Source organism: Arvicola amphibius, chromosome 9 (genome assembly GCF_903992535.2).
Source record: "Arvicola amphibius chromosome 9, mArvAmp1.2, whole genome shotgun sequence".
Lineage (NCBI taxonomy): Eukaryota > Metazoa > Chordata > Mammalia > Rodentia > Cricetidae > Arvicola > Arvicola amphibius.
The window spans coordinates 121,765,191-121,790,668 of NC_052055.2; the positions used below are offsets into that span (position 1 = coordinate 121,765,191).

The 25,478-nt window shown below is 51.4% G+C and overlaps 1 protein-coding gene and 1 pseudogene across 1 annotated transcript; one reads left to right on the forward strand and one right to left on the reverse strand.

Moving 5' to 3' along the window:
• Positions 1-597: 597 nt before the first annotated feature.
• Positions 598-24,856, reverse strand: Def6 (DEF6 guanine nucleotide exchange factor). Its single transcript, XM_038343464.1, has 11 exons — positions 24,630-24,856; positions 16,159-16,299; positions 15,522-15,707; positions 13,958-14,194; positions 13,386-13,532; positions 6,277-6,385; positions 5,869-6,167; positions 4,044-4,210; positions 3,754-3,952; positions 1,324-1,414; positions 598-1,183 (listed from the first exon to the last, which is right to left on the reverse strand). Exons 1-11 carry the CDS (start codon positions 24,723-24,725, stop codon positions 963-965), a joined length of 1,893 nt encoding a protein of 630 aa, XP_038199392.1. The 5' UTR covers positions 24,726-24,856; the 3' UTR covers positions 598-962.
• Positions 9,983-10,982, forward strand: LOC119823446 (annotated as a pseudogene).
• Positions 24,857-25,478: the final 622 nt, after the last annotated feature.

Below are 25,478 nucleotides of genomic sequence, written 5' to 3' on the forward strand. Positions count from 1 at the left end.
AGTGCTCCAAGCTGGGGACAAGCATTCAACACACGAGGGAGGGGACAGCAATCTAGATTTAAGGCATCCTGGAGAGAGGTACAGGAACATACAGGAGAGCCGTCCTGGTAAACTTCCTAGGCTTGCAGTGAGGGGTATGAAAACGGGAGCAAACTTTGAGGAGTCTCGAACCTCGGCTCTTGTCTGAGGGAACAAGGTCCATGGTCAGAGAATACAGGGTGCAAAGAGAGTCTGAAAGGCTTCAGACAAATGGCCCCATCTGCCTGCACCTCTAGTATTGCAATCACAGTAACAGTAATCCAGCTCTTACGGGTGCTATGGGAATGGAGTAATATAGGTGGCCTCCAGGTAGACAACAGATGCTCAATAAACACTTCAGACAAGACTAAGGATGCCGTCAGCATGAGTCCGTACTCCTCAGGCCCTCCCCATGGGGGACTGTGAACACCTCCATTGACCAGCATGGGGAGTGCAAAGTGGCAGAGCCAGGCCCGACCCACAGTCCACACTCCTAACCACCTCACCACACCTGCTGCCTCTGGGACCTTGAACTTGAGGGAGGGACGGAAAGAGGGAGGGAGGGGCAGGAGCAGGGGGGCAGGTGGGAGCAGTTTTATTTGGAAGTATGCCTCCATGACTTGGTGGTAGTCTGGAGGGGAGAGGGCAGATGACCTTTGGGGACAGATGACCTTTCTCTTAATTGCCTAGTTTCTTTCCCAGCCCTGGTCACAGGGTCCTTGAGGCTGAACCACAGAACCATATTCTTGAGCATTGACACCCCAGACAGCCTCTGTGGTCTGGGCCTGGCGAGAATGGCAATCACACCCTATCTTGGACTGACTTCTTGTCAGCAGACCAGGGCCTGTAGCTCCAGGACCGTACGCAGAGGCTGGAGTCACCCACAGCCCACTGTAGCCAGGTCCTGGTAGACACAGCATCAGGAGAACAAGGGTCATCAGAGGCTAGTTTTCTGGTGCCGGGTCCAGTTTATCTTCCTGAGAGGTAGAAGCCAGGATGGGAGTCTCGTCCCCACCATTGAGGGACTTCTGTTCACTGCTGTTGGCTGAAAGGGTTCTGTTGCCTTGGGAACCCCAGCGGGTCAGCCGCTTTAGAGAGGAGTCCTGGCGAGCGAGGGGAGGGGGCTGGAAGCCAGTGAAGGAGCTGCTGGTGGTTGGACGCTTATCTGGCAGAGAGAGAAGGGGGTAGAAAGAAAGTTGGGATGGGAGAAGCAAGGGGGAGAGGGGAGACCTTTGACCTCTTCCACCTTTGTGGCCCGGGAGAACTGGAAGCTTCCCTTCTCCACCCCAAGAAGGGAAGGCTCACCTCCTGGCTCAATGGGACGCATGAGCCTGTTCATCTGGACATTCCAGTGTTTCACGTTGGTGCTAGCCTGGCGCAACTTCCTCTGGGCGGCCTGTGGAGCAGGTAGTGGGAAAGGGTCAGAACAGCCATCCACAGTGGCAGGTCAGGGTCACAGCCCCTGAGAATCTGACTACAGCACCTCATCATCTCCCTGGGAAACTCATGTAGGGCCAGCCATGGTGGTGCATGCTTGGAATATGTACTTGGGATGTAGAGGAAGGGGGAGGTCATGGCCTGGGCTCTATAACAAATTAGAGATGTGAGATCCTGTATCAAAAACGGTGGGTGAAGGGAGCCAGAGAGACGGCTCAGTGGTAAGAGCACTCACTGCTCACACAGAGGACCAGGTTTGCTTCCCAGAACCCAGGCGGCAGCTCATCTGTAACTCTAGGTCCATGAACTCCAGTCCTTCTTCAAGTCTCCAAGGACACTAGCGTGCAGGCTATGCGCATACACATCACATAAAGAAATAAATCTTTAAAAAACAAAGCCCATGCATGTTCACGAAAAGTCAGAGTCTGCCTCCATTTTCAGGGGACTCGCGTCCTCCTAAAGGTTCAGCAGTCATCACTTTCCTTTACCAAGCTGCTAAGACACGCTAAGCGCATTTCCTGCTTTATCTAACTTCCTGAGCAGAAGCTAACGCAGACAAACCCAGGGACATACACTGAATACCAAACCATTGTATAGCAAATTCTCTCGGACCTCATGGGGGAGTCTCTGTGCCAGAATTCAGAGCCCTAAGCAGGGAGTGGACAGGCCCACCCTTCCTGTGTTGTCCATTTTTGTGCTGTTGTAGGTGGCTGTGACCCAGGGTGCTAGCGACTAAACCTGGGTCCTCTGTAAGACCAACAAGTGTTCTTAACCGCCGGGCCAACTGTTCAGTCTGCATTGCTTTTGCAATGACTGTGTCAGCCAGAAAAAATTAAATAAAAACGCTTTTAAGATTTATATATTTGTTATTTTAAATCATGTATATCACCAGGTGGTGGTGGCATATGCCTTTAAATCTCAGCACTCAGGAGGCAGAGGTAAGCAGATCTCTGTGAGTTTGAGGTCAGCCTGGTCTACAGAGTGAGTTTCGGGACAGGATCCAAAGCTACACAGAGAAACCCTGTCTTAAAAAAAAATTATTATATTGTGTTTGGGTATAAATGTACACAGGAGTGCGGGTGCCCACGGAGGCCACAGGAGTTGGAATTCACTGGAGCTGCCGCCACAGTTGGCTGGGAGCCCGCTGATGTGGGTGCTGGGAATTGAACTTGGGTCCTCTGGAAGAGCAGCATGCGTTCTCACTATGTAGCTCTGGCCAGCCTGAACTCTCTGTAGACCAGGCTGGCCTAGAACTCAACAGAGATCCACTTGCCTCTATCTCCTGAGTGCTAGGATCTAAAGGCCTAGCACTAAAACCCAGCAAAAGCTTTTTAAAAATGTATTTATTTAATTTCCTTTTATGAGACAGGGTCTTGTGTGTTCAGACTCACTATGCAGGAGGTGATGACCGTGAACTTCTGATCCCTCCCCGTTCAACTCTTTTGTTTGTTTGCTTGCTTCTAAGATTTTATCTAGCTTTATTTTATGTGCATTGGAGTGAGGGTGTCGGATCCCCTGGAACTGGACAGCTGTGAGCTGCCATGTGGGTGCTGGGAATTGAACCTGGGTCCTCTGGAAGAGTAGCCAGGTGCTCTTAGCCCTTGTCCAACTCTTGAGTGCTGAGATTACAGCCTCGGTGCCTGATACAAACAGTGCTGGGGAGTGAACGGGGGCTTTGTGCAAGCCAGGCAAGTCCTCTACAAACTGAGCCGCATCCCCAGATCCTAAAAGACATCTTTGGGCTGGAGAGATGTCTCTTAGAGGACCAGGGTGGGACACGCACAGGGTAGCTCACAAGTGTCTGTAACTCCAGTCCCAGGGGGTCCAACACTACCACTTTCTGGACACGGTGGGTGCTGCCTGCCCACGGTACACAGACATACATGCAGACAAAGCAACCACACATATAAAAGGAAATAAAAATTTTTAAAAGCTTAAAAAAAAAAAAACTAGAACCCTTATCTACAGGGATTCAAGCTCCAAGGAGTGTGTACAAACCTAGGGCTTAGAAGAGGAGGGGAAATTCTGCTCAGGTTAATTATACTTTTGGCAAATACAGCCACAGGTGCGTTCTGTATTTACATACTAAATACCATGTATTAGCTTGTTTCATTGTGGTAACAGGAGTTATCTGTTTCCTTTCCCAGAGCTTCAGACTCAGAGAGGTTAAGCAATCTGTAGGCGGTAACACAGCCAGCTGGTAATAATGCGAGTGTAAAGCAAGGTAGCTTGGCTCTGGGGCAGGCGCAATGACACACTGGCTCCCCTAGTTTCTCCCGGTTCCGGTGGGTGTCTCACCTCCACGTCCTCGTCCGCCCTCTGCCGGTTCAACCGCACCTCCTCCAGCTGCTGCTGGGCTTGCTGCAGGGAACGGCTCTGCAGCGCCATCTCCTGCTGCATCTCCTCCTTCTCCTGCTGCGCTCGCTCGATGTAGCGCTCCTGCTCTTCCTTCAGATGCATCAGCTGCTTCAGCTTCTCTTCCTCCTCCTCCAGGAGTCTGCAGGAGCGCATAGGAACCTCTCAGAGCAGGGCGTGGAGGGGGGCGCTCAGGCGCTGGCGGGAAAGGGACCCCGTCCTCGTGCGGTTACCTAGTCTGGGCGAGGCGCACGGCCTCCTCATCCCGCCTAGCTTTCACCTCCAGTTGCAGGGCTTCCTGCAGCCGCTCCTGCATCTCCTCCAGTTCGGCGATACGTTGCCGCTGCCGGGCCGCCTCTTCCTTCTTCAGCTCCATCTCAGCCTGCATAGATGCCCTGGCCTGTGGGAGCGCAGAGCCGGTCAGTGGGACACTGGAGGAGACAGACAGGCTACTGCCTCTCCCGGGCTCTGCCTGGCTGTTTGTATTGGAGAATCTTTAGCTGGGGTTTCCTTGATTTGACCTGTCCAAGAGCCTGATGCCTCAAATTATTCTTTCCTTCCACTGGCCTTAGAAATAATAATTAGGCGTTTGCTGGGGCTGTGGCTCAGAGGCAGAGGGCTTGCCTAGTATGCCCACGGCCCTGTGTTTGCTAGCCAGCACCTCACAAAACAACACCAATTATAATTATATGTAATTAAACCTCATAATATGTTATATTACAATAAAACAACATATTAAATTATAGTAATCCCTTCCTAACTCCTACCATAACAATTATAATATTATGGTGGGTGTCAAGGACTGCAGTTATTAAGACAACCAAAAGGTATTGAATTTTTTTATTACTTAAAAGTTTTTATTCATATGCATGGGTGTTTTAGCTGCATAGCTGTCTGTGCACTACGTGTGGACAGTGCCCACAGAGGCCAGAAGAGGGTGTGGGATCCGCTGGCTGGTTTTGAGCTGCCATGTGGGTGCTGGAAGCCCAAGCTGGGTCCTCTGAAAAAGTAGCCAGGGCTTTTAACCGCAGGGCCATCACTCCAGCCCCTCTTGGTTCTTTGAGACAGGGTCTCAGGAGGTCCAGGCTGGCCTCAGACTCTCTAGGTAGCAAGAATGACCTTGAACTCCTGAGCTCCCTGTCTCCACCTCTCCAGCGCTGAGGTTAGAGGCTTGGGGCACCCTGCCTGGCTTCAGTGAACTTCTTACAAGTATTTCTTCAGCGAATCCTCAGCCTAGCTCGAGGAACAGAGTTCTAGTTGCTGATACAGGGAGACTTAGCACGCGCTGGGTTCCTACAGCTCTTACCGTGGAGGCGTAATGGGCACGCATGCCACAACATGCCTGTGGCGGTCAGAGGACAGCTTTGTGGAGCCGGTTTCCTTTGCCTATCTTTAGGGGGTTCCAGGAATAGAATTCAGGATGCTAGGTTTGTGCGGGAAGCGACTTTACCCGCTGAACCAGCTCGATGGCCTAGAACCGAGTTTTCTCAAATTATAAATTCAATTGTTTCTGCATGTCTACTCGGCCTTCGTGTGTGTGTGTGTGTGTGTGTGTGTGTGTCCTTCCTATTAATCCCAGCCTATATAGTCCCCAAACTGGTTTTGTTAAAATGTGGTTCAAGTCTAGACTGACTTCATTCCAAACCATTTACAATCACCAGGTCTTAAGCAGCTTTTTCGACCCAAGTCCTGACCCCAGAAAAGATTTCTGAGCTAGGTCCCATCTCTACCAGGGGTTTGCCCTAGGCTCTACCCACTATTACGGCCCCTCCCCACCACTCATTAGGCCACACCCACAACATACTCCACCCCACGGGATCCACCCTTTGTCCAGGCCCCGCCTACAGCATCATTCAACTTCTACTCTCCTTTCGTCTACCAGCCTACTGGTTCCACCCTCTCTAGGCCCCTCCCATAGCATCTTTCAGACGCCCTGTCCTGTACATAGGCCCAGCCCTGGTCCTCTTCCTGTCACTCTTCTGTCGTGATCCTGCCCCACTCGACTCCCTCTCAGAGGCTCCGCCCCCTGTCCAAGCCCCGCCCTCTGGACAGTCTCACCTGCTCCGCCTCCCGCAGCTGGCCCTCCAGAGCCTGCTGCAGCTCCCGGTGCTGGCTGCGGCGGCGCTCCTCCTCCTCCTGCAGCAGCCGCTCGGCCTGCCGTTGCGCCTCCTGCAGAAGCTCTAGCTCCTGCAGCTTCCTCTCCTTCTCCTCCTGCAGCTGCTGCAGTCGCAGCAGCTCCTCCTCCTTGGCTGCCCGGCGCCGCTCCCGCTGCTCCCGCTGCTCCCGTCGTTTCTGCTTCAGGTCCTTATGCAGCGACGTCTTCCCCTCCGCCTGCAGCCGGATCGCGGTCTGGATGGCTATGGGACCGAGCGGGTCAGCCGGGGCCTAGGCCACCACGGCCAAGGGCCTCCAAGGGTCGCTCGGATGAAGTGACCGAGGCCCAGCTAGACCCAGACCTGCACTCACCGGCCGTCCACTCCTGGCGCTGGCGCGTGTCTGAGGCGCTCATCTCGTAGGTGCGGCTAGCCGTCTTCACACAAAACATGCAGCGCTTTCCTTCGCGGTCCTGAAGCACCTAGGAAAGGGGTGGATAGCCCCAGGTCAGATGACTTCACTGAGATGGGGACCATATCTGCCTTAGAAGTAACCCAGCTCTAGACACACACACCCACATCCACTGACTTCTTCTCTGGGACCTTCCCCCACCCTTACTGGAGTATGCATGGTCTCTGGGGTGGTGGGTGGTTAGTTATGGGGTGCCTTTGTGCCCACAGTTCTCGTTTTTGTTCTCTGAAGGCTAGCTGGCGCCATTTTCATCTTGGTATCTCTCCACAAGGTTTAGCATATAGTATATGCTTAAACATGTGCCTGAGTCCTCACCGCCTGCAACTGCTGCTTTCCAGCTAGTCTCTCAAACGTCATCTGTTCTTCAAGGGTTTGGGGAGAATAATGGTACAGGGGTGTGTCCGGGGTTTTTGCCTCCACTAAACTTATGTTCTGTGGAAAATAACAATTGTCTACAGTAGTGGTGGGTTTTTTTTTTGTTGTTGTTGTTTTGGTTTTGGTTTTTTTTTGGGGGGGTTGTTTTTTTTTTTTTTCTTTTTGGGTTTTCGAAACAGGGATTCTCTGTGTAGTTTTGGAGCCTGTCCTGGAACTAGCTCTTGTAGACCAGGCTGGCCTCGAACTCACAGACATCTGCCTGCCTCTGCTTCCCGAGTGCTTGGATTAAAGATGTGTGCCACCACTACCCAGTTTACAGTAGTGTTTTCTTTCTTTTTTGTTTTTTGAGACAGGGTCTCACAGTATAGTCTTAATGGTTCTGTAATTCACTACGTAGACCAGGCTGGCCTTGAGCTGGCCTTGAACTCACGTAGCTCCTCTCTTTCCCAAGGGCTGGGATTAAAGATGTGCACCACAACATACCCAGCCCTGCACTGGTGGGGATTTGTTTGTTTTAAATTTTTGATGACTTATGTATCTTTATTTTATGTGCATTGGTGTTTTCTGCATGTATGTCTGTATGAAGGTTTTAGATCCCCTGGAACTAGAGTTATTACAGTTACAAACTGTCATGGGGATGCTGGGAATTGAACCTGGGTCCTCCGGAAGAGCAGTCAGTGTTCTTAACCACCCTGCACTGGTGTCTTCTATACAACATTTATCTGTGGTCATATATTCCTGTCAGGCATCACTTCGCAGAGAAAGAAACTGGTTCTGAGATGTCTGGAGGCTTGTTCAACACCTGTTTACTTATGTAACAAAAGTGTATACAGCCAGCCAGGCGGGTGGTGCTCACTTTTAATCCCAGCCCTGAGAGGCAGAGACAGGTGGATCTTTGTGAATTCGAGGCTGGTCTGGTCTACAAGAGCTAGTTCCAGGATAGGCTCCAAAGCTACAAAGAAACCTTGTCTCAAAAAACCAAAAAGAAAAAAACAAAAAAAAACCCACAAAAAAACAAAAACAAAACAAAACAAATGTATAAAGTCTTAGGTAACTGACTATTTTTTCTTGAGACAAGGTTTTGATACATAGCCCAGGTTGACCTCTACCTCCTGTCTTCCCTGCCTCAATCTCCTGAATGCTGGAAGCCCTTAACAAATCTTTAGTGTAATGTAAAAACAAAGATATAGAGATTATATAAAAATGTAATAAACAAAGATATAGAGAAACTGTAAAACTTAGATCCCATTGATGTGTGTAGCAGATGATACAACTGTTGAAAAAAATTGGCATTTCCTCAAAAGTTAGAATTAGCATATGTTCCAGCAGTTCTCCTCCTATATAAGTATGGACCAAAGAGAAATGAATACATATCCAGTAGAAATATGTCCCATGCCCGGGGCTGCAGCGGTGGTTCAGCAGTTAGGAGTGCTTGCTGGCTGCTCATGCAGAGGATCTGGCTTTGGTCCCCAGCACTCACATGGCAGCTCACAGCTGTCTTTTTTTTTTTTTTTTTTTTTTTTCGAGACAGGGTTTCCCTGTAGTTTCTAGAGCCTGTCCTGGAGCTAGCTCCTGTAGACCAGGCTGTGCTCACAGCTGTCTTAACTCTAGTTCCAGTAGCCCTGACTCTTCTTACCTCCCAGGTTCCTGAATACGTATGGTGCACAGACACACTCAGGTACACAAACACATAAAATTAAACAGAAAAATAAATATTGAGAAACCCAGTGCCAGGTGTGAGTCACTTTTGGAGTTGTTGGCCCCTGAGGTCCCATAGATCCCCAAACATCACAGGCTATTGGAATTGTACTTCAGAGCCTGACAGCGAGGCCCTGTTGCTGAAGGCTTGAGTCTCAGAACATGGCAAAAACCAAACTGGTGTGAACTTAGATGCTTTCTCTCTACTGGCTGGCTTCCACAGTGCTGGAAGGTTCATGAGAGTGGAGAAGAGTCATCCTCAATCATGCTACAGGCTACAATAATGACTGGCCTGAAAGACACGCCCACTGTCTTTACATGACGCAATAGCGTCATGACCATCATGGGAGCAACCAACCACTTTCTGATTAGATCAGAGTCCCACTTCACAGGATGAAACCTGTAGTGGAATTTCATTTGTATCTTAATAAATAAAGCTTGCCTGAGGACCAGAAAAGCAAAACAGTCACACTGATTTACAGACCAGGCAACAATAACATACACCTTTAAATTAATTCCAGCAGCCACACCAGCTTGTCATAGAAACCAGGCAGTAGTGGCACACGCCCTTAATCTCAGCCCTAGGGAGGATTATAAAATTGGAGGAGACAGCTTCCAGACACAGTCTCATTCTGAAGATTCCTGGAGGCAGGATCACCATTTCAGACTGAGGTAGAGGTAAAAGCCAATGGTTAGCTGTTTTACTTTTCTGACCTTCAGGTTGAACCCCAGTTTTTGTCTCTGAGTTTTTATTAATCATGCTTCAGAAATCCATACTGACACCATTATTTAGCTACCTATGGCTAGACAGGTCATAGGCCCTAGAGGAGAAGCCACTACAATTTATGCCACCGAAGGGCAGGGTGTTACACTACCTCCCAATGATGCATCACTGGTCCCCTAGACCAGCGCATCTCTCATCCCTCAGTTGAGACACTTCTGTGCACGGTAGGTGGTGGTAAACACAGTGATGCATAGCCAACCACGTAAGAGATTGCACAATGCCCAGACCTAAAGGGAGTGGGCATACTGTGAACTCCCTCCCAAGGTTCAGGGATTATTTTGGAAGAGAGTGTGAGAGCCTGAGGCAGCTGATGGCTAGAAGGGACACATTATCTTCTGGACATGGCAGGGCAGCTGAACTCAGAGCAGTTTCGACACCATGGACAAAACCTGTTGCAAGCCCAAGCTAAACCCCATCCCAGCAGGGATGGGGGAGGTGGGCACACTATCCCACCGGCAACTGTTTGCTGGGAAAGGAAGCATCAATTTTCTCTGAGAGTGTAGCCCTTGGTAAGTCAACCGCTCTCCAAAATCCAGGAATATTTGGGCAGCACAAATCATCTTGAAAGATTAAGAAAGAGAGTGTGGGAGGCAGTGGTAGAAGGGGTGGCGGTAGCGGACTGGGGTCTCAACCACGCCAAAGCAGACACTTCAGTGGAGCAAGGCAGTAGGAACACGGAGCACCCAAGGCAGCGCCGGGAGTCCTGGCTTAGAGGAAGGGGTTGCCGGACCGGGTGGAGAGGAGGGGGCGATGCTGGAAGCCATGGCGGAGCCCAGTCCCGAAGATCCACCTCCGACTCTTAAGCCAGAGCCTCAGCCACCAGAGAAACAGCAGAGAATAATTGAGGATTTCAACAAATTCTGCAGTTTTGTCTTGGCTTGTACAGGTTACATCCCTCCTAGCAAAGAGGCCCCTGACAGCGCCACTCTGCTTGAGAAGATGAAGCTCAAGGACTCTGTTTGATCTGGAAGGACCAAAGTGTCATTTCTGCTGTCTCCCACATCCCTGACGCAAACCTCCCGGTCCCCTGCTGCTCTCACCCCAGTGCCACTTTCCCAGGGGGACCTTTCTCAGCCTCGAAAGAAGGACCAAAAGAACAGAAAGTTCAGACCAGAAGGTGGGGCTGGCTTTGGGGTGCTTCAGAGGCCTCGACCGGCTCCTGGGGATGGGGAACAACAAGAGGAGCAAGAAGCAGAAGTTGAAATGGGCAGATCGTGGGGATAGATTTCCATCTTTTGGCCCTTGTAGGGCACCTCCCAGTGATACAGACTCTGAGGAGGAAGAGGAAGAAGAGGAGGAGGAGGATGAAGAAGAGAAGAGAGCAGTGGTGAAGTCCCAGTCCTTGTGCTCCAACACCCCCTGAAGCCCCCAGACCCCTGTTACAGGGCACCCTGAAGGTGCTCCCCCTACTGACAGTGAAGGCAAGTAGGTGGGCAGAAACAAGCCAAGATGGAGATGCCAGCTCCAGTGAAGGTGAGATGCAGGTCAGGGATGAGGACATCATGGTGGAACCGGGTGAGAAGCGGTGACTTGTGGGATCTGATCACATGATCTGAGCACATGTTACTGCAGAAAGCCCTTTGCTGGGCGGCCCGCGATTGACTGCAGCCTGTGTGGGACATGGATCCAGCTCTCCTGTGCTAAGATTAAGAGGACCAATGTTCCTGACTCTTTTTGTTGTCAGAAATGCACGGAACTTCGTCCAGAGGCCCAGCGGTTCAGGGGTCTTCCCGAATCGGGAGAACCCTGACATCACTCTTTGAGGCTGGAACTTTGACATCACTTGGGAACTGAGCCTCAGAGTCTTCAGCCTCTTCAAGGCCGGAATTAGACCCATTACAGTTGGGTCAGGGGAGGCTGGGTCTGTAGACAAAATCTGTTGGGTGAACCAGCCACCCTTTTCACGTTCAGGGCCGGGCTCAAACGGGGCTGTAACAGTTGTCTATAAACTGTAGTGTGAATATAACACTCCCCTCATGGCTTCCTTCCTCTCTCTCCCTCCCATTTACTTTCTTCCATACCTGCCGTATTTTTAATTTTGGACTCCCCATGTTTGAGCATGGTGGTTGCTCAAAGGCAGAGTACCATACCTGGTGGAGTGGGGGAGGAAAACAAAAGGCGTCAATTATCACTAGCCTCGTTTTGAATAATATTGGCTGGCTGCTTGTACAGACAGCCAGCGTGTTGTAAATAAAGCAGAGTGGACTCTTGTGTTTTACAAAAAATGAAATAAAATAAAAAAAAAAATAAAGAAAAGAGTGATATGAGCCAGGCAGTGGTGGCGCACGCTTTTAATCCCAGCACTCGGGAGGCAGAGACAAGCGGATCTCTGTGAGTTCGAGGCCAGCCTGGTCTACAAAGCGAGTTCCAGGACAGGATCCAAAGACAGAGAAACTCCATCTCAAAAGCAAACAAACAAACAAAACACCCAATCACCCTGCCCTGGAAAAAAAAGAAAGAAAAAGTGATGTGAAGTTGGGGGGGTAGATATGATCGAGACAAGCTGCATGACATTCCCAACTGTAAAAGGCTTCCATTCGATCCCTAGCACCCATGTAGGAAGCTGGGTGTGATGTCACCAAAGCTGGGTATGACCGGACGAGCTCTTCTACCAGCACTGAGGGGGTGGAGACAGGCAGAGAGCAGAACTCAATGGCTACCAAGCTGCCCTAGATGGCAGATCTGAACCATTAAGATGTGGTCTTAACAAAAAGCAAACAAAATGAGGTTGGGAGAGCTGGGAGGTAGTTCAACGAAGTGCTGGCTGTTTAAGCCTGAGTTCCTGAGTCCTAACCAAGCATGGGGTTGAAAGCCAGGCGTGATGATGCATGTCAGAATCCCAGTGCCAGGAGGCAGAGGGAGGGGAGACCCTGGGTTTCTCTGGTCCACCAGTCTCCCTGAACCAGTGCACCCCAGGTTTCAGTGTGAGGGACTCTGGGGTGGAATATCACTTTAACGATGTAAAGATGTGTTACATTTGCTTATGTTGCAGAGTATTACTTAACTATGTAAATATGTGTTACATTTGCTTACGCTGCATTTGTTTAACGATGTAAAGATGTGTTATATTTGTTTATGCTGCATTTGCTTAATGACATTAAGAGGTGTTACTTTGCCTGCCTAAGGCACCTGATTGGTTTAAAAGCTAAATGGCCAATAGCTAGGCAGTAGGGGGATAGGCGGGATGGCAGGCAGGGATAAGTAGGAGGAAGAATCTAGGCTTGAGAGGAGAGAACTAGAGAAGAGAGGGAGATGCCTGGGGCTAACCAGCCAGGCAGCTGCCAGCCAGACACAGTAGGCTGTTCAGAATGAAAGAAAGATAAAGCGCCCCAAGGCAAAACACAGATGAAAAGGAACAGGTTGACTTAAATTATAAGAGCTGGTGGGACAAGGACAAGCCCGAGCATTCATAAGTCCATATCTTCATTTGGAAGCTGATTGGTGGCCCCGAGAAAGCACACTACAGGACTGCATCTCAAAAACTCAGGTAAATGACTCCTGGAGAAAGGACATCAAAGGATGACTTCTAGCCTCCGTGTGCACATGCACATGTGTGTGCAATATGCACACACCACACAAACAAACAACAAAGTGCATAGCTCTTAGAGAATGACACCCTAGTTTAAACTTTGGTTTCCATATATATGTGCATGCACACCTACAAACAAATGTGCACATGTTCCCATGAGAACACGTACAACACATGATCCTAGTATTTGAGAAGTAGAAGAAGCAAGAGGACTAGGAATTCAAGGTCAGTGTTGACTGTGTAAATAAGTTCAAGGCCATGCTAGACTACAAGAAGCCCTGTCTCAAAGGGAAAAAAGAAACTGGAAGGTTTGCCATAGAGAGTAGATATGAGTCATCTCTATCGGGGTTTAATAATCCACCAATGACTTCCGCGTCTGGTCGGTGGTTTTATGGGGCTGATACCGGGCTGGTATGGTGGAACACCTGCCCGTCATGCTCGAGACGCCGGGTTTGACCACTCACACTACAAAAGGAAAAGAAATGCTGACGTGGACGAGAATGGCTTCAAGGCAGCCAGGTGTGTCTGAGCTGTACCAACTTAATCTAAGTGGAACCATCCCAGTGAGGTTTCTCTTTCCTCCACCCTTGCTCCCGACCCCTTGTCCACACACTGCGCCCTCACCTCCACACAGCAGTGAGCATCCAGTGGAATGGTGCCTCTTTTCTCCTTGCATTCTTCACTCCCAAAGTAGCAGAGGCAGCTGGGCTGCAGCTGGAACCAGCGCTCTGCCCAGTTCCTCCTCAGGTGCCCTCGCTTCCACAGATAGCCCTGCAGAGAGAGGCAAGTAAGAGAGGCCTCCTAGGTGTCCATCACTCCCTCCCGATGGTCCTCTAGGTCTCCATCACCCCCTCCCGATGGTCCTCTAGGTCTCTACCATCCCCTCCCAATGGTCCTCTAGGTCTCTACCATCCCCTCCCAATGGTCCTCTAGGTCTCTACCATCCCCTCCCGATGGTCCTCTAGGTCTCTACCATCCCCTCCCGATGGTCCTCTAGGTCTCTACCATCCCCTCCCGATGGTCCTCTAGGTCTCTACCATCCCTTCCCGATGGTCCTCTAGGTCTCTACCATCCCCTCCAGATGGTCCTCTAGGTCTCTACCATCCCCTCCAGATGGTCCTCTAGGTCTCCATCACCCCCTCCCGATGGTCCTCTAGGTCTCCATCACCCTCTCTAAACAATGCTCTCAGGCTGACCTGTTTCAGGACATCTTGGATGAGTTCCTGGTAGACTTCTTGGATGGCCATGCTGAGGGAGTCCCGACCCACACCCCGCAGGCAGCGGCCAGAGTTGAAGAGCTCTAAAAACTGCCAGACGCTGAGACCCCCAGAGGTCTGAACTGCTTGAGCTTCCTGGGCCAGCAGCTCTTCCAGCTCGCCCAAGCCTATCTCCAGACTCAAGCTGCCCAGGAGCTTCTTTAGCAGATACTCGACCTGGAAGGGGGAGGGAGGCCAGGTGACGTCAGCAGCACCTCCAGAGGAGCCTGGACCAAGGACAAGGGCATGGGAAGGCCACATACAGGTGGAAACAGGGGAGACCTAGGACCCTAGGCACACCTAAGTCAGCCTCCCTCTTCCCGTGCTAAGTCCACCTCCTTTCTGCCATAAAATAAAAGTAGGGTCATGTGCAGCACGGTGGTGCCACGCCAGCACTTGAGAGGCAGAGACAGAAAAATCTGTAAGTTTGAGGCCAGCCTGATCTACAGAGCGACTTCCAGGACAGCTAGAGGGAGCTGCACAAAGAAACCTGTCTCAAAAAACCAAAACCAAAACCAAAAAAAAAAAAAAAAAAAAAAAAAAAACCAAACCAAAAAAACCCTCCTACTCAACACTCTCAACTTCGCCTACGACAAACAAGGAAGGAAGGGCCAAGGTGGAAAGCGACTTCCTTCAAGTCACAGGGCAAGTGGGAGGCAGCCAGCACTTGGGTTTCTGATCCTGAAGCCAGTCCCCAGCCCTTGAGGTCCTTCCCTTGGGGGAGAGCAATGGAACTAGGGCTGGGGGTAAGCAGGGCAGGGACAGGAAACCTAAGGCAGAGGCACAGGAAGTGGTGGTTGGGGTACATCCTGCTGCAGTTTGCTCTCACAGCAGAGAGAACCTTCCTACTCTCTGAGGGGCTGCCTTGCCCCAACTGGCAGGGACCTGGTTAGAGTCCACACTGGCTCCAAGCCGTCTTGAAAGACTCTTTAGGGATCTTACTCTGGGCCTCCAGTGGCGGTTTAGTAGAAGGCCTTAGTTCAGCTCTCAGCGATCCCCCAGAACTAAGAAGAAAGGGTCCAGACTCCAAGCCTCTTCCCCCAGCATGCCCTACATCTTTGGAGTCACCAGTTAAAATAAAAGAAACCCTCTGAGGCCAAGGCCGGACTTGGCTGTCCACTTTGCATAACCAGAGTTACTTTCTGTCTGAGAGAACACCCCCACCCACTTCCCTTAACAAAGCACCTTCCTAGATTACACTGCACCTAAGAATCCCGCTGTTCCATCTGAATGCTCTCATCAGTGTGCGGGGCATTTGTACTGACGCAGAACGTAGACGTTTGTGGCTCACTTTCCTCCTTAGAGAACCCTGATGAGAATGTAGTTTGGTGGCGGCTGAGGCGGCGCGATGTTGATAGTTCTCGCTATCCAGAGGCAGTCAGGTGGGGCTGACCCGCATGGAGAAAGGGGATTGGGAAGGCGCATGGACAACCTGCTTTCCTTCCCGGCTTTACCGGGGGCTTGGCCTGAGTGACTCAATCTCTGGATCTGACGTCACCCTCACCTCATCGGGAACCATGATCAGTGGGTACTTGTCCTCAGACAGGAAGTTGAAGAGGCACCAGAGGCGGAAGGCATCCTGATTGGAGAGCAGGCTGTTTCCATTGCTATCTGCTCGATAGTTCTTCTTGGCCGTCAGTGTCCAGCACAGCTCATCAAAGTGCTCTTTAACGAAAGCCCCCTCCTCCACCTGTCATGAAGCCTGCAAGTTAGCCAGCGGCCTCAGGCCCCATCCCGCTCCATCCGTAAACCCCGCCCCCCATGCCTGCCAAGCCCAAGACTGAGCTCAAGCTGGCTCAGGCACTTCACCAACGTCTCCACTTCCTCCCCAATTTCCCTGGCAACAGTAAAGCTAGTTCCTTGGCCAAGGGAGAAAGGAGGGGAACCCTAGGGGACAGGACAGCCGAGGAGAATCTGCACAGAGGGTGACAGATGAGATGAGCGGGGTGCAGGTTGGAGGATTGGCGGGGGGGGGGGGGGGGCGGTGCGGAAGCTAAGACAGAGGACGGGCAATGGGGGGCAGGTGACTGAGGAGGGGAGTGGAGATGGAGGAGCGAGGATGGCAGCGTGGACAGAAGTGGGACTGGAGAGCCGGAGTAGAAAGCTAGGTGCTGGGGTCCTAGGGGAGGGGCGCTCCCCACCTTGTCGAGGATGTACTTGTTGAGGTAGGGCATGTAGCCTTGACTGGACACGGGGCCATCGTCGTCATCCCGGAAGTGCTCCTCCAGGGCCACGGGGTCATGGGGGATGTGCAGGACCGTGTACAGGTTGTGGGACAGCACCTTGGACAGAGCGGCAGTTTGCTTTCATGCACCCATCAGGCCTTGACCAAAGAACTGATCCCATTGGCCTGTCCGTTCATCCCCGCCCTGCTCTGGCTAAGTTCTCTTTGGGCACCATCCGATCCGACACACAGGAGCACATTCCGCACTCCCCATCATTCATAGCACCCCCATAGCAATGCTCCATGTCCCCAGGCGACAGATGAAGAAATCTTCAGGTCCTACTCATCGGCAGAGCTGGGATTCAAACCCAGGAAACGGCACCCTCTCCTATTATTTAATGACGACTTGGAGGCTTCTTTCTATAAACTAGGACTCAGAAGCTCCTGGCTGCTCAGTAAGGGAGTGAATGGGAACTTGGGATTCCAAGCTTGTGTGGCAAGATTCCAAAGCCCAGGGGCTTCCCACAAATGCTAGGCTATCAGCAGGGAGCCAGGAGGCCGTTCCAGGGCAAAACCCTTGACTTGATCTCTTCTAATCACAGACTCAGTATGCAGGCTGCCATTGGCACCCTGGTGAGTCCGATCTGGGGAGGGCCTAATGAGCAAGAGAGGGAGCTAGGGAAGGTTCAAAGATGGCTCGTGAGAAAGTGAGAAATAAGAGCGATGGCAGCCATGGGCCAGGATGGTACACGTGGGGCGGGCATGCTGACCAGATTTATGATGCTAAAACAAAGGAGCTGAAGTTTAAACAAGAAGAGTTGGTAAAATGAAGAGAGGGGGAAGGTTGCTTTGGAGAAATTGTTACACTGCTTAATCACAGGCAGTGTGAAGGTTTAAAAATAACCACTTATTGGGTGGAGCATAATTCGGCAGAACCTTGATCCCTACATTCAGGAGGCAGAGGCAGGTGAATCTCTGTGAGTTCCGGGCCATCCTAGTCTACATAGAGAGCTTCAGGTCAGCCATAGACACACAGTGAGACCCTGTCTCAGAGGGCGGGGTAAGCCACTGCTATATGCCTGCCACTCCCTGTGTACCAGCCACTGCATAAAGTGATTTAAAATGTATTACATTTACCCATTAAGTGTGGCCAGGGCAGTCCTTAAGCCATGGTGTCCATGTGAAGGTCAGAGGGCAACTTTAAGGATCCAGTTCCTTCCTTCTACCATGTGGGAGATGTTTTCAGGCTTGTCAATAAATACCTTTACCCACTGGGTCATCTTTTCAGCCCAAAATTGCTTTTTTAATTATAGAAGAAGAATTTAAATGTACCAAGAACATGGTGCGCATACATGTAACCCTAGCAATTAAGTAGAGGTAGGAGGATCAGGAGTTGGAGGCTAGCCTGGGCTACATGAGACCGAATAAATAAAATATTGATGTGTTCGTGTATTTGTGTGTGCAGGTGCATGTGTGCGCGCGTGTGTTTCACTATGCTAGGGATGTCCTAGGACTTTGCAGATGTGAGGCATTCCACCAGTGAGCCACTCTCCCGGCCTCACTTCTGGAAGTCTGGCTGAGAGAGCTAGTCAGTATCATTCTCCCTTACACCACGGGTTTCTCCAAGTCACTGACATCTGACTAATGAACCGTGGTCCAGTCTAAGGTGCCATTGCTCAAGGTCTGGCATTTGAAAGTCCAGCGACAGTGCAGGACACCCACGGACTATCTAAAGTGGCCGGGTCTGCCCGAGCATCTGTCTTGGTCTCCTCTGCCATGTCTCTTCTCAAGGATCCTCCCTAGGAGATACTGCAAAGCCCAGACAAAGGGCTACTTTCCATGAGAGCAGGAGCATGGGGAGCCAGGTGCTTGCACTTCCTGCTTGTAGGGTCCTGGATAAACCCTTTTACAATTGGATCAGAACCTTGGCTTTGTTTTCAATAAAATGGGATACCGCTGCTATGGGCCGCGCGGCGCGTAAGGTAACAGAGGTGGAGAGCCAGGCTCAGGTCTGCACATGGTGAGTGTGAGCTCCTATCCAGGTGGAAAGGGTGGCTTTTGAATCTATTTGTCAAAGATGAGAAAGATGGTAAGAGCAAATATTGAGGAAACTGGGGAAATGGGGGCTTTAATAACCTACCACCAGCTAGGCGGTGGTGCTCGCCTTTAATCCCAACACTTGGGATGCAGAGGCAGGCGGATCTCTGTGAGTTCCAGGCCAGCCTGGTCTACAGAGCAAGTCCTAGGATAGTTAGGACTGTTACACAGAGAAACCCTGTCTCAAAAACAAAAAAACAAACAAGCAACCCACAAAAACAAAAACAAAACCTTATCACCAGGGTGTGAATTAGTCTTCTATCTACGCCTCAAGTAGCCAAGGCTGGCCTTGAACTCACACACAACCAAAGATAACCTTGAACTCAGGTTCCTTCTATCTCTGCAGCCCAGTTCCGGAATCCAGGGAAACCAGGTGCATGCTGCCATAACTAGCTACACTAGTCATCTTTGTGGTGTCCCCAATCTATCAACTTAAAATTGGAGGTGGGCTGGAGAGAGAGAGCTCAGTGGTTGAGCGCACTTGCTTGCTGCCCTCCAGAGGCCCTGAGCTCAGCTCGCAGCATCGGCATCAGGCAGCTCACAAATGCCTGTAATTCAGGAGGTCTGACATCTTCTGGCCTCCGAGGGTACCCATGCTCATGAAGACACACACACACACACACACACACACAGACACACACACACCACCACCACCACTAAAAATTTAATCTTTTAAATTGGATGTGAACTTTAACTCAGCATTTTTTGTTTTATATTTTCTTTTCATTTAATGGAGACCTATTTTATGTTTAATTATGTGGTGTGTGTGTGTGCGTGTGTGTGTGCGCGTGCCTACGTGTGGGTATGTGATCACAAGTGTGGGTGCTCTCGGAGGCCAAAGGAGGACATCCGATACTCTGGAGCTGGAGTTACAGGCTGTGAGTCATCTGATGTGGGTGCTAGGAGTCAACCTCAGGTCTTCTGCAAGAGCAGTGTGAGCTCGTAACAACTTAGGCATCTCTAGGTCTTAATCCCTTTTTAAAGTAAAAAAGAAAATCTAAAATAAAAGGATTTAAAAACAATATTGCCTGCATGTGTGTCTGTGCATCTGACATGAATGCTGTGCCCGAGGAGGTCAGAAGGGGGCGCCAGATTCCCTGGAACTGGAGTTCCAGTTAGTCACTGTGTAGGTTCCAAGAACCAAACCCTAGTCCTCGGAAAGAGCAGCTAGCGCTCTTAACTGCTAAGTCATCCCTAAGGGGGAGGGAGGGGGGGGAGAGAGAGAGAGAGAGAGAGAGAGAGAGAGAGAGAGAGAGAGAGAGAGAGAGAGAGAGAGAGAGAGAGAGAGAGAGAGAGAGAGGAGAGACAGAGAGACAGACAGAGAGAGAGAGAGAGAGAGAGAGAGAGAGAGAGAGAGAGAGAGAATGTGTGTGCATGTGTTTTGGAGACAGGGTTTCTCTGTGTAGCCCAGGCTTGCCTCTGCCTCTGCTGAGGTTAAAGTGTGTTGCCAGGACCCGGTCCATTTATTTATTTACATGTGTGTGGAGTACACACCTCACAGGTCTCAGAGACATTCGACTTGGATCCAGCTGAGCTCTGGGGAAAGGGTTTGGCCTAGTGGTTCTTGTCCTTAAGGAATGGGTGACACCCAGAAACACACAAACAGGGAGGCACAAGACTCTTCCATGGAGAGACTTAATAACCGGGCAGGGTAACAACAGTGGTGAGTGCTGCGCCCCGTTCTTTACTTCTCTGTTATTTTAACAGCTCCTGTGTGGAGCACAGAGAACAACTTACGGGGAGTTGGGTCTCTCCTTCCAAAGGTGGGTGCCGGGAATCAAACTGGGGCCATCAGGGTTGGCAGCAGGTGCCTCCACCCAACAACCTGCCAGTGTGTGTTGTGTAAGTCTGGAACATAGATTGCCTTTATGACAAGAAATTGGAGGAAGCATTTGAGACAGGGTCCCATTCTGCACCCTGGGCTGGCCTTCCAATCCTTCTGCCTCAGTTTCCTGGGGCTGGGATTCCAGGTTAACACCATCTTGCCTGTTTACGAACTCGAATTACAGAGAATTGTGAGCCACCATGTGGGTCCTCTACAAGAGCAGCCAGTGCTCTCAACCCAAGCTATCTCTCCAGCCCATTCCTATTTTATTTTGTTTTGTTTTTTTGAGACAGGGTCTCAGGTATCCTGGGCTGACCTTACACTCATTCTGTATGACCTTCATCTTCTGATCCTCCTGCTTCTCCCAGCACAGTGCCAAGATTCTGTGCGTTCTCTCATGCCCCGTTTAGGTAGTGCTGAAGACCTATCCCAGGGCCCCATGCACACTAGGCAATTGCTCTCAGCTGAGCTGTATCTTCAGGCCTGTTCCCTTCACCTGCGGCCACAAGCACAGCAGGGGTCCTCATCTGTGCCTTTTGGTGACTGAATCTGCAGAGTCCAGGGCTGGGCTGTCAGTTGTCAGGATGCTGTGGTACTCAGGGTTCTAGACACTTAGGGTCCTCCACACAGAGAAGCTAACCTCAGACTGCTAGACGGTCCTACACCTGGGGTGGGGTGAGGGGCGTGATCAGGCAGGAGAGGAAGCGGCAGGGGTGGGGCAGTGAGGAGCGGGAGCTCACTGCGGAGGTAAGTAAGGACTCTTATTCTCCATTCACAGGTTAGGAAATGGAGGCACAGGAGGAAGTGTCTTGCCCAAAGTCTAGCTCGGAGGTCCCTCTGGGTCTCCACTGGAGTAGATGAAACAGAAAGGCCTGCCCCGCCCTGACCTACTGACTCAGAGTTTCCAGGGGTGGGGTCTAGGTGTCTGTATTTTCCATATGCTGTCATCTGGACTCCCCCAGAGAGGACATTTACAGTCCCCACTGACCTGCTCAGTCCCTGAACTCGGGTGGGCAGCCTGGGCCTGGAAGATTCTTTGTGTTCCCACTGTTGGTGTTGGGGGGGGAACCTCTTCTCCCTGGGGACCCTGGGTCCAGGGAGAGGTTGACTGTCCTGTCTACACTGACCACAAGAAATCAGAAGGGCTGACTCTGCAGTCCCCAGCCTTCAGATCCTGGGCCCCTGTTTGACAGAGGTCAGAGGCGCGCGCACACAGTAGAAGACCGTAAAGGCACCGGGCAATGAGCTCACAAAGCCGGAGCCATCTCTCCCACTCAGACTACTCCTTTGTTTGTTTTTCAAGACAGGGTTTCTCTGTGTAGCTTTGGAGCCTTGTCTGGAACTCACTTTATAGACCAGGCTGGCCTTGAACTCACAGAGATCCACCTGCCTCTGCCTCCCCGAAAGCTAGGATTAAAGGCGTGCGCCACCACCGCCCAGCCAGACTACTCTTTTTTTGACTCATTTTCCTTTTTATTTGTTTGGTTTGGCTTTTTTGATAGGAACTCACATTGTAGCCCAGGCTGACCTCAGATTCTCAGCAATCCTCTTGTGTTAGCCCCGCGAGTGCCAGGATCACAGGTGTGACCTCTGTGTGGGTTCCACGTCATCCTTTTAAGGCACAGCCAGGCATGGCAGCACACACCGTTAGTCCCAGCACTTGGAGGAGGCAGAGGCAGAAGGACCTCTGTGAATTTGAGGTAAGATATTATGGTAAGGCTCATCAGATAAAGGTGTTTGCCCCAGGCCTGACAACCTGAGCTCAATGCCTAGGACTCAACTGGTGGAAGGGGACCCAACTCTGACCTCTGACCTCTGACCTCCACATGCACTGTGGTCCACACACGTACAGACACAGAAGTAAACGCATAAGATTTAAATATACAGATAAATAAGAGAGGATTCATAGAAGAAATCATGTTTCCTCCCCCACCTGCCTTCAGTTCTCTAGGGACAATAAAACAAAGCCACTCTCCTTCCTTTGGCTTGTTTGCTTCTTCTTCTTCTTCTTTTTTTTTTGGAGACTTTCTGGGGTGTCCTGCTTCAACCCTGAGTGCTGGGGTCACAGGTGTGTGCCGCCACACCAGCCCCTTGGGCTTTTCTCTGCCCTCCCTCCTCCTCTGGCGTCAGCGGGATGTACCCAGGCTAGACAAGGCAGCCCTCTATGAGCCTCTATGAGCGAGGCTTGGGCTGGTGCAGCCTCCCACCTGCCCCCACAGAGGGCACAGAGGCTAGGAACCGTACTAGGATGAACAGCTAACCCCAGGACCTTCCTTCATCCCCATGTTTACAGAAGACAGAGTGTACCTCTCTGGTGTATCTGTTGCCTCTGCTTCTTCCTCTGCCTTCTGACCACTTCTCTATTACTTCTCTGCCTCTGCCCCACCTCCAGCACCATCACTGCTTCCTCTCGGTCCAGCGTCCACCACTGTGGGCCTGGAAGAAACCCTCTCCTCCTCGGCAGGGACCCTGCCATTTCTGCCTCACCTCCACACAGCCCAAGAGTCTCAGTGTTAGTTTGAGAATGAACGAGTTTCCTGTCAGGCAGGTGTTAATCCTGTATAGCCAGAGATGTCCCTTGCAAGTGGGCTCGATCTGAGCTGTGACAGTTCAAGCGTGCACACTCTCAGACTCTTCCCCAGAAACACTCAGCCTGTGGGGTTGGGGGTAGGAATGGGGTCAGTTAGAAGCGAACACAGAGGTGTTCTAGATGGGAGCGCTTCCTGGCTGAGAGCACCAGAGAATGGGGGCTGCTCAAGGGCTGTAACCTCTGCGTGTAAGGCACAGAGAGCCTGGAGAGGGGTCACAGGTCACAGATGGAACAGGCACTATCTTGAGAGAAAGAAGTCATATGGCAGGGTACCAAAAAGATAGGGTAGGCCAAATGGTGGCTCAGGCCTTTAACCCCAGCATTCAGGAGGCAGAGGCAGGTGGATCTCTGTGAGTTTCGAGGCCAGCCTGGTCTATAAGAACTAGTTCCAGTAGTATCTGAAGATGTCTGGGAAAAAAAAAAAAAGAACTAGTTCCAGGACAGGCTCCAAAGCCACAAAAAAAAAAAAAAAAAAACCTGTCTAAACAAACAACAAAAAAAAAAAGCAAGTCCAGCACATTGCTCTTCAGAATGTTGTGAAAGATTAGATTAGATCCATTTTGCAGAGATGGAAACCGAGGCTACAGAGCTAGTTCCAGGACAGATAGGGTTGTGACAAAGAGAAACCTTGTCTCAAAAGGGGGGTGCGATGAAGGTGGGTGTGGGGCGGTTTTGGCAGGATCAGTGCTGCTCAGATGGTCTAATTTCCTTTCATGGCAGAACTCAACCAGACGATATGAACTGGATTTACCCAGGATGGAAGGATTAACCTGCCTCCCTGGGGGACCTGAGGTGGCTTTGGACTCTCCTTCCTGGGGAAGTAGACCATTAGTCATTAGATGCCCACAAATCCAGCTAAGGGACAGACCAGGACAGAACGAAGTGGTGCATCTGAGTCCACAGGACCCAGCTTGAGCAACATGAGGGTCGAGGTGGAGGGGGACATGCCCATGCTGTCCTGCTTGCCTCCCAGGCTCCCTGTCTTGGTCAACAGAAGCGGTTGTAAATACACAGCTCTTTTGATGGGAAAGTGGGGCGGAGACAGCCGAGCCTCGCGAGCCTTGCCTCACTTTGGCCCCACAGCCTCGTGCATGGCACTAGATGGAGTATTATTTACGGAGAATGAGTGGATCCCTAGGCAGGGTCTGAGAGCTGAGTTGCTCTGACGCTTTCCCCAGCATGCCAGGACTCGAGCAGCAGAGGCCTTAATTTCTCCCCCCAGGAAGAAGACGCCTACCCAGGAAGAGAGCTCCTTCGTCTCCTCTGAACTTAAAACTGCATAGTTTTAAGACGACAGGGGTGGTCACTGATGGGGTTTTCCTGGGCCTGGCTTACCCCCACTCTCAACCTCAAGTCTCAAGGCATAAGGCAAATTTCCCAACCTGTTGTGTGCCTGTGCTGGGAGGTGGAGCTGGACGGTGAGCTGTGTAGGAACACCGGGGAGACTTTGGCCATGACCCCTTAGTTGGCCCACGCTACTGTGTCAGTGCTGCCGGCTTGCTTTGCAAATGGAGGAGGCTCTCCGCTCCAAAGGAAGTGACTGGCAACACTAACTAACTGTTTTTCTTCAAAGCCACGAGGAAGCCACAGGGAGGAGCAGGGTACGTGCCCAAGCATGACTCCGGGGAGTCCACAAGAAGCCTGAGAAGGGGGCAGGTTACCGAGTCTCAGAAGCCCACGGTGCCATCTCTACTGTCCAGTCAGAGTACATGGTTCTGGACAGCGGCACCGGTGACACGTGCCTGGGGGCCTCTGGGAAGCAACTACTGAGCTAGGTTGGCTCTGTTACCTCCCCTGGGCCAGCACTCCACCCAAGGCCAGGGCTGCTGGGTGGCAAGGTGCCTGCCGAGTAGCAAAGGCTTCCCTGTCCGACTCCCGGCGGATGGGAACCGGGGTGGCGAGTGAGCCTCCCCAGAGCCCCCAGGATGCCCCTCACCTTGAGCTGGGACTTGGAGACCTTGCCGCTCTTCTCCACGTCCAGGGCGGTGAAGGCGTACCAGATGGACTTGAGCAGCTCCTTGCGCAGGGCCATGGCTGAGGCGCCCGCCCCGGCCCAGGGGCGGCTCTGACACCAAGATCCGGTTTCAGGAAATGCAAACGGCTGCAGACCGCAGAGAGGCCCTGGTGCAGAGCGGAACAAGAGCTCCACCTGCCTGCTCCGTCTGGTTTCCAGGGCTGGCTTGTTGCTCAGCCCTCCTTTTCCTGGCCTGGCTCCTTTAGCACAGGCTTTACAAGTTTTCTTGCCCCAGAACTCTCCCAGGCTCCCAACGGTAGTTCAAGGCCACCCTGACCTGGAGGTAGACAGGGTCAGGAGTCAAGTCTATGCCAAGTAAGATGCCAAGGCCCTACCTCCCATGGCTGTGCAGGCGACAGACTGGGCACAAAGACACAGCAGGCTTGGGACAGGACTTTTTTTTTTTTTTTTTTTTTTTTTAGGGCTCCCAGCAGGATCTCATGGGTGCTCTATCCAAGCAGAAGAAACCCACCTGGAGGAAGAGCAGAAGCAGGCCCCTCACTAGGACAGGGCGACTTGGCACTCAGGCTCTAAAGAAACTCAGAACACTGGCCACTCTGCACCTAGTGGCCTTGAAGACACCAGAGTCTGTATGTGTGACAGCAGGGCTCACCTTCGAGGTCCTGGCAGGGGCAGGCAGGGGCAGACAGGGGCAGGCCTTCTTCACTAAGGCCTCCACTTCCTTAGATGCAGAGGCCTCTCGGATTGGGATGAACCCATCTCATGGAGGCCATCAGATTTCAGTGAAGCCTGGTTGAGGCTAATTCTGGG

Coding starts and splice junctions, on each gene's coding strand:
- Def6 (XM_038343464.1), bottom strand. CDS start 24,725: ATGGCCCTGCGCAAGGAGCTGCTCAAGTCCATCTGGTACGCCTTCACC. Junction 14,195..15,521: donor TGATCATGGTTCCCGATGAG/GTGAGGGTGACG, acceptor TCCCCCTTCCAG/GTCGAGTATCTGCTAAAGAA. Junction 6,386..13,385: donor ATGCTCACTGCTGTGTGGAG/GTGAGGGCGCAG, acceptor CCCCTTTCCTAG/GTGCTTCAGGACCGCGAAGG.